Genomic DNA, 8,345 nt, shown 5'->3' on the forward strand with positions numbered 1-8,345 from the left:
TCGCCATATACAATAGTACAAGGCGTTATAATAATGAGGGAAATGATGTTGAAAAAGTAATGTTTCTTAAAGGAACAGGTGAAATTTATAAATCATTTGTTTCACTTCATTCAGAGATCAGAGATAGGGAAAAGTTTTTGTGATACATATAAGTGTTTCAACGTCATCAAACTCTATGATTACTACCGTCCGGTACGGGCTTCCTTTTCTGTGTTCTCATTCGATGGATAGCTAATAATGAACACAAGTTTAATGGCTGAAATAAAACAAGAGAAAAACAGCAATATCTTAACTCTTTCTCTTTTTAAACTATTCCTGACACTCACGTCAGAGATCACAAAATAAACCAGCTCGCACGGTTTAATAACTTCTCATCAGACAACCAAAACTGAAGTTTTAGGCATCACTCTTTTTTTGGTTCTGAAATTGAAAAATAAATGAAGTTCTCTTTCGTTTTTTCATATGCATACTTTTTGAATAGCTCTTTCAAAAACATCCGATAAAGTGGAAAGAGAAACATCATACTGATACTGTTCATCGCACTATGCAACCCATACCATGCAATAGCTATTTCAGTCAGAAGTTGAGCTGTTCCCAGTTCCAAAATAACTATAAATACTACGAATCCGGGTGGAATGATACATATAACAGATGTCACGAACTGAACTTGAAGACTTCTGATTGCATCTTCATGTTTCCGAAGACTAGTTTTTGACATTTTCGTCTTCAACACATTCATAATCATAAATATGTCGAAAATGAAAACTATGAACAAAACTGCGATGAGAAGACCTCCAGCAAGTAAATATCCAAAGTAGACAATAATTCCAGGGGACCTAAGATATATCGCAAAGTTTGGTAGAGTTTTGTAGCTCTCCACATACTCTGGATATGTCTGAAAGCCCGAATATTGATTAGCTTACAGCTGAGCAGTTACAAACCTCCATCAAATACTTCCACTCCTCAGCTTTGCTCATTTGAAATATTGGAAAACATGCTCCAGCGACAATTGGAGCAATGACTGCGATTGAGTACATAATGGCTAGAAACCAATTGGGAAGAACATGCTTTTGATCAATGACAGCAAGTGATTGATGCTTTCTGATGAAACAGAGGGAGAGACTTTCCAGAAGTATTATTGCTAATACGAAGAGACTCGTCTGAAAAATTTGTACCTATTTTTTGGGAAGTTTCAAGATGTAATAAATATTTGGTTTCCTCACAATGGAAATAGTTGTCGGTTCGTCTATGAGATAAGACAACAATCCTACAGTATAACCAGATAACAATGGAAATAAATTCATAGGTTGGAATAAACAAGTCAAATGGATATCTGTCGTTGCGCATGATATCTGAAAACTCAATTTAGGCGAAATAGTTTCAGTAACAGTTACCTGGAAAAAGAGTAAATAATACCTGTAGCTACCTAGTTTACTACATTGGAAAATGGTCAAGTAAATACAGAAACCGTTTAATAAAACGGAAAGAACACCAACAGAATGATAAAAAGTGACAAGAAGGTGAGAAATTGAGAAGTTTATTTCATAGGACATGATAACTTAGTTGATCGAGTATGACAAACCTAGAACATGAAAAAAAAGAAGCAGCTGAATAAGTAAAGCAGGAAACGTATGATTCCATCAGAAAACTAAAGAAAATTTGTCATTATCCAGGCGGCAGAGTCAATGAGCTCCTTCCTTTCTTACCATTTGATATTTTTGGTTTTTGCTGTGAAGATTTTGTGTTTTCTGTAATCATAAGCTCTCAACTTTGCAGTTTTAATAGTGAACCTACTTTTTCAAAACTTTTTTGAAAAATTTGGTATAGGGAGGAAAAAACATGAACATTCCGATCATATTCAATAGAGTATGAGCTCCATACCAAGCAATCGACATTTCTGCGAACAGTTGAGACTTCTCGAATTCAAACAATACAACAAAAACTATCAAGGAAGGAGGAATGATGCAAATAACTGATGTCGTCAGCTGAACTTGTAGACTTCTGACAGCATCTTCGTGTTTTTTCAGAGTTGATCTTGCCATTTTGGTTTTTACATCACTCATTATATAAAATATATCAATGATGAAAAATATTGAAAGAGAGACGATGATGAAGCCGCCAAGCAACAGATAAATCATGAATATAACCGACTTGATATTTTTGGAAAATATTAGAAAATCGGTGAGATTACGGAAGTTTTCAATCTGAGAAGGATAGTTCTGAAAAATGAATTCGGGTGGAAAAGAAACGAGTGACGTCCCACTTTAGCGAGATAACTCCATTGTTCTTCGTTGCTCATAGACATTGAATAGAACCAGAACCCTCCGATGAATGGGGCGGATGCCGCTTGAGAAAATAAGAAACCAGTGAAAAATATCGGCGCAATATGCTTCGATGAGATATTAGCCAGAGATTGATGTTTTTTATAAAAACAGAGGAAGAGAATATTGATGTGAGAAATGATTAAAATCATTAAGATCTGTGGCCACCCCTTCTGTCTCCAGAAGGCCGCCGGTAATGTGCCGAGTAGGGTGGGAACATGAGCCCAATTTATACTTCCGATTGGTGGTTCAGTGGATTTAAAGGAAGTGCCCGATGTGCTGACAACTCAAGTATTTACAAGAACCATTTATTATAGGGAAAAAGCATGTCCCGCGAGGAACTGCGTTAAAAACCTATTCGGTTCTGCCTTTTACAAAACAATAGAATTTAAAGGGAAAAGGGTTATCGAGGGAATATAGTAGCGGCTCTGCAAGCGACCGATACACGTATCGGGGGCTCTCGAGGGGCTACAAGACGCTCTCTAACAACTTCTCTTACAAAACACAATAATAATAACTCTTAAAAAGAGAACAAACAACACTAAATTATAAATGGCTTTAGGCCAGTCGAGGGGAGTCGGTCGAGTACGGTCACAGTCGTTTAGCAGGTGTGCGCGTGGCGAGACCAGCGGACGTCGGAAACAGCGTGCGCCTTTGACTGGAGAGACGCAGACACGACTAAATGGCGGCAACTTGAATTGTGGAATATTACTTCCGCCTGAAATGGGGTTAAAGAGACAGGGAAGAAGGGAGTTAATTAACAGAAAGTAAAATACGTAATAAGTATAAACTAAATTAGAATAATTTAGTAATACAAATTACATTTTAGTTTGGAGTGGGACAGGAATCTGATTCGGGGACCAGGAGACTGTCAACACTCCGGGGGGTCTGAGGCCCGGCTGCTTGAGTTATGTGAACATAACGTGCAAGCTTAGCTTTCGCTTTGCGAGGTTGGTAAGGTCGGACACGGTGGATTGGTAAGCGAATTTTCGCATGATCAACGCTGTCAGGGCGAGAAGACATCATTGGATAACTGACCCCTGGACTGTGATTAGCAGTGTCTTGGGGTACCATATCACCATGAGAGATCGCGGAACCTGATGGCTTCGTCAAGTCATCCTTTATCTCGGTATTACGCTGTCGAGGGGCATTAGAATCAGAATCCAACTTTGCAGAATCGTTAACAGATGCGTGGCGATTAGCATCCAAGTTAGGGACTACCCGCATGAATCCATTTCCAGATGTGCCTGAACGACTAGCATCTGAATCCGGAGTATGAGGAGATTTCCCAGCTTTGGATGCGCCTGAACGACTAGCTTCCAAATTCGGTACTTTCCGTTGAGCGCCATCTCCAGATGTGCCTGAACGACAAGCATCTGAATCCGGGGCGGACGGTAGTATCCTTCTAATGGATGTGCCAGATCGACCAACATCCATGATTGATCCTGAGTCCGGAGACTGCAGTCTTCTCCTTTTTCTGGGTGCGCCTGAGCGACAAGCAACCAAGTCGGTGTCTGGCCGAGGGGTATCCGGTCGATGTCTACCATCGAAGGCTAAAGAATTAGCTGTTCGAGGGGAACCACTGTCGAATATTTTCCCGGGACCAGATGACTTTAGTCCATTCCTTGTATTGGATGCGCCTGATCGACCAGCTTCCAAATTCGGGACTTCCCGTATAGCGCCATCTCCAGATGTGTCTGAACGACAAGCATCTGAATCCGGGGCGAACGGAATCTTCATCCCTCCGATGGATGTGCCAGAACGACCAACATCCAAGTCCGTGGCTGATTCTACTGGCCGAGGGGTATCCGGTCGAGGTGTACCATCGAAGGCTAAAGAATTAGCTGTTCGAGGGGAACCACTATCGAATCTTTTCCCGGGACCAGATGACTTTAGTCCATTCCTTATATTGGATGCGCCTGATCGACCAGCTTCCAAATTCGGGACTTCCCGTATAGCGCCATCTCCAGATGTGTCTGAACGACAAGCATCTGAATCCGGGGCGAACGGAATCTTCATCCCTCCGATGGATGTGCCAGAACGACCAACATCCAAGTCCGGAACTTTCGAATCTGCTTTAACCAAACTTTCGCTGAAGCTTTGTACTTTGACTTTCGATAATCTCTTTCCTTCAACGCCGTTCTTCAACGTATTAGATTTGAGGCTCTTAGAAAAAACTGGGAACGTAGCGATGCGAGGGGGATCCGGAGGGTCTTGAGAATCATGAGCACCCTGAACCGGCTCAAGAGCGGGATCGTCATCCGAGGATGACACTTCGAGGGGGATCAGTTGATTGACCGGACGCTCATAGATCTTGCCCTTGCATCTAACTGTCGCAGAACGGATTTCTCCGGTGCTACTGGTTTTTAACGTTTCAATTCGTCCTAGAGGCCAATTGTGTCGGGCTAACTTCTCAGTGTAAATGAACACCAACTGTCCAACACGAGGTTGTAAGGTGGTTGTACGTTTTTCCGGATACGAGTTCTCCTTCAAATAAGCCAAATACGTTCCAGACCATACATCCCATAGTCTCTCGAGAACTTCGTCGAGGCCCGCGAGATGATCGAGGGTCCGACGTTCAGTTAGCGAGGGATTTCTGGACGGGTCAAATACCTCCCCTGGATTCAGTCCGTCCTGTTCCGAAGGAAGATCGATCAGAACAGTCGGGAGTAGAAAGTCCATCGGGCGTAGAGCCGGCAAATCATCAAGATCACGAGGGTTGGGCGTCAATGGTCTGCTGTTCAACATGGATTCTACACGTACCAACACGTTACTCAGTGCGAAAAATTCTATCTGACTTTTTCCGAGCTCTTTTCTCAATTGATGTTTCACGATCCCCACCACCCTCTCATAAATTCCCCCTTGCCAGGGAGAGAGAGGAGTGATGTACCGGAAGTTGATTTGATGGAGAGCGAGGAACGAGGTGAAGGATGTACTAGGTACATAGCTTCGAACGTCATCGGAAAGAATCTTGGCGCCGAGGGTGAAGGTTCGGGCATTGTCCGAATAGATCGAATGCGGTACTCCCCTTCTGGAGAATACGTTCTTCAATGCTAGCAGGTACATCTCCGTCGTTCCGTCAGGAATTAACTCGAGGTGAGTTGCGCGTGTGACGAGGCACGTGTATACGAGGAAATAGGATTTCCCGATACTCCTGCCATCATCGAGGCGATAATTCAGAGGGCCGCCATAATCGAGGCCGACGTGCTGGAACGGGGTTGACGGAGTTGTCCTGAACCGAGGGAGTTTCCTTGAGAAAGGATACTCAAACGGCTTGTTATTGACCATTTGACAAGGAATACAACTGCGGATTACAGAATCTGCGAGTTGTTTGTCCGCTTGGATCCAGTATCTCGTTCGAAGCGCGGCTACCAAATATGTCGAGGGAAGATGTACGTTTTTAATGTGAGTCTCCATCACGAGCAATCTAGCCAACCGATGCTTCTTGTGTACCAGAATTAACTTGTGAGTTTCGCTCTCAAGAACTGGCGAGGGAACTCTCCGATGGGCTCGCCAGAGACCGTCGGAGTCGAGGACCGGTTCCAATTTGGACGGAAATTCCTGCCCGGAGCTAGCGGATTCCTTATAATGTTCTATGAAAACAATTCTCCGAGCAATTGCTCTACCACGAACGCTCGAATCGAGGGTGCATGAGGAAGATTTGGATTCGATGAACTCCGTCATAGTCGGACTAGTCCACACGTGACGCTTGAATAGCTTAAGTAAGCAGTTAAGGGTCGAATGCGTATAAGACACGACTCGTGAAAGGGAATTGCTTCGCTCAAACGGAACGAAAGAAACGTACTGTTCCTTACGCTGAGTTGTAAGACACATGCCCCGAAGGGCTTCAGTCAGAGCTTGAAACTCTGGCTGGTTTGTCGATTCCTCGACAGTGTCCACCGATTTCGCAGTAGACACAACTGATTTCTCAGGAGGGTTTTTGTCAGAATTCTTCCGTGCCGCTATTATTTCCGAGGAGATAAGTTCGCGGAAGTCCGAAGGGCAAGTAACATTGCCTTCGAGGCGACATGGCCAAGTACTTGGTGGATTCATTAAGAAGTCCGGGCCGCGAAACCATAAAGAACAAGTCTTTAATTCTTCGCTTCCCATTCCTCTGGTGGCAATGTCAGCCGGGTTTTTGTCGGTGGGGCAATGATGAAATGTGGATGGAATCACGAGGGATTTCAGATTATCACAGTTTTCATTGATGGCCTTGACCCGATTACTAACCCAACATTTCTTTTGCTCGTTACGAAGGATCCAGTACAAGGCAACCATCGCATCAGAGAAGAATCTGACGGAGCCCGGAGGCTCTGAAGACATAGCGGTTACTACTGACATTGCAATTCTCGTGCCGACCTCGATCGCGAGTAATTCGAGACGAGGGATGGTCAAAGTCTTGCAAGCCGATGGCTTAATCTTCGATTTTGCGGTCAGAAGACCAACCTGAGGCGCCCGGTCATCATACTCATAGAGTGTGTAGACTGCGCAGGCATATGTATCTTTGGAAGCATCCGCAAACACAAGAAGATGACACTTCTTGTGTTGACCTCTAGGTCTCAACATCCGAGGTATCGTAATCGATGATTCGGAAAATTGTTTCCTAACGGCCTCCCACTGATGAAGTAGGGAACGAGGGATTTTAGATTTCCAGTCGATACCATCCACCCATAAGTCTCTCATCAAAAGTTTGAATTGGACTAAAAGTGGAGCCAGAACACCGAGGGGATCGAAGGTTTCAGCCATGCGTGAGGCCACCTGACGTTTAGTCGGGTGTGTCTCCAGCAACGTTGCTAACTTCACTGTGTATGTATCATTTACAGAATTCCAGTGATACCCGAGTAATTTGACCGTCGTATCAGCTGTGATCTCCTCCCGAGGGAATTTTGACATCTCTTCCGCACAATTTGTGATATATTCTCGAAGACGCATGCTCATCGAAGTGAACGCGTTTCTCGAGTCAATCCGAATTTTCTGTATTTCAGCCCTATCATTCGAGGTAATCATTACATTGTCGACGTAGATGTTCTTCCGGATTCGCTCGGCGATCGGATCGGTCATTCCATTCAGGAAATGATTAATCGTGGCGGCGAGGAGGAACGGAGAACAGGTCATTCCGAATGGAATCCGAGTAAATCGGTACTCAATAAGATTATCTCGAACTGGGGGCTTCGTGATATCTTTCAACCAGATAAAACGAGTACAGTTGCGATCTTCGGGTACCAGACGTACCTGGTGAAAGGCTTTCTCGATGTCAGCCACCACCAGGAAGTCGGGTAACCGAGAGCGAATGAGGATGTCGAAAAGATCAACCAGCATCGAGGGTCCAGGTTCGAGGCAGTCATTAAGACTGAGCTCTCCCCCTTTTTTACTACTAGCATCTAACACGATCCGCAGTTTCGTCGTCAGCGAAGATTCCTTCACTACGACTCGATGGGGGATGTAATAGACTGGATCTGTATTATTTTCCATCTCCGGGGTTACCATCTCAATAATACCGCTTTCTAGTTGCTTCATTAGAATGTCGTTGTAATCTTGCATCAAATTCTTTTTTCTTTTCAGAGAGAGAATGAGTTGCTCTAGCCGTTTGCCGGCAACGCCACGGTTTGAAGCGAGGCGTGATTGTTTTCCGTTCCACGGGAGGGAAACCATAAGGTTGCCGTCCTCTGCGTAGCGGATGTTCTTTTCGAACTCAGCAACGAGGTCTTTAGCTTCTAATTTTTTCCCTTCAATAGGGCCGGGTTCTTCGATCCCTACATTCTCGAGGTTCCATAATTGAGAAATCTCCGAGTGGAGACGCTCACAAGAATCTTGAGAATCCACCGGCGTCATGAGCGATCCGATGAAGCTATCACAAGTGAAAGCTTCGATCTCGTCACTGATGGATGCGGGCTGGGAAAGGGAAGAACGAGGCGGGGGGAAGATAATCGGAGCGAACTTCGTCAACTCCACGAATCTTTCCGAAGGAAGCAACAATCTCCGGGACGTTCCTAATAATCGTGGCAGTAAATCGTTGCCCAGGAT

The 8,345-nt window shown here is 44.4% G+C and overlaps 2 protein-coding genes across 2 annotated transcripts; one reads left to right on the forward strand and one right to left on the reverse strand.

Moving 5' to 3' along the window:
- Nucleotides 1–182: 182 nt before the first annotated feature.
- Nucleotides 183–1,037, reverse strand: GCK72_019876 (uncharacterized protein; the record flags this gene model as incomplete). Its single annotated transcript, XM_053733270.1, has 3 exons — nucleotides 183–231; nucleotides 558–895; nucleotides 942–1,037. The coding sequence occupies 3 exons, from the start codon at nucleotides 1,035–1,037 to the stop codon at nucleotides 183–185; spliced, it is 483 nt and encodes a 160-aa protein (XP_053582183.1).
- Nucleotides 1,038–3,729: 2,692 nt separating this feature from the next.
- Nucleotides 3,730–4,539, forward strand: GCK72_019877 (uncharacterized protein; the record flags this gene model as incomplete). The annotated part of the gene is made up of 1 exon (XM_053733271.1): nucleotides 3,730–4,539. The coding sequence occupies one exon, from the start codon at nucleotides 3,730–3,732 to the stop codon at nucleotides 4,537–4,539; it is 810 nt and encodes a 269-aa protein (XP_053582184.1).
- Between the last annotated feature and the right edge of the window lie 3,806 nt (nucleotides 4,540–8,345).

The sequence above is a fragment of the Caenorhabditis remanei genome, chromosome V (genome assembly GCF_010183535.1).
Source record: "Caenorhabditis remanei strain PX506 chromosome V, whole genome shotgun sequence".
NCBI classification, from domain to species: domain Eukaryota; kingdom Metazoa; phylum Nematoda; class Chromadorea; order Rhabditida; family Rhabditidae; genus Caenorhabditis; species Caenorhabditis remanei.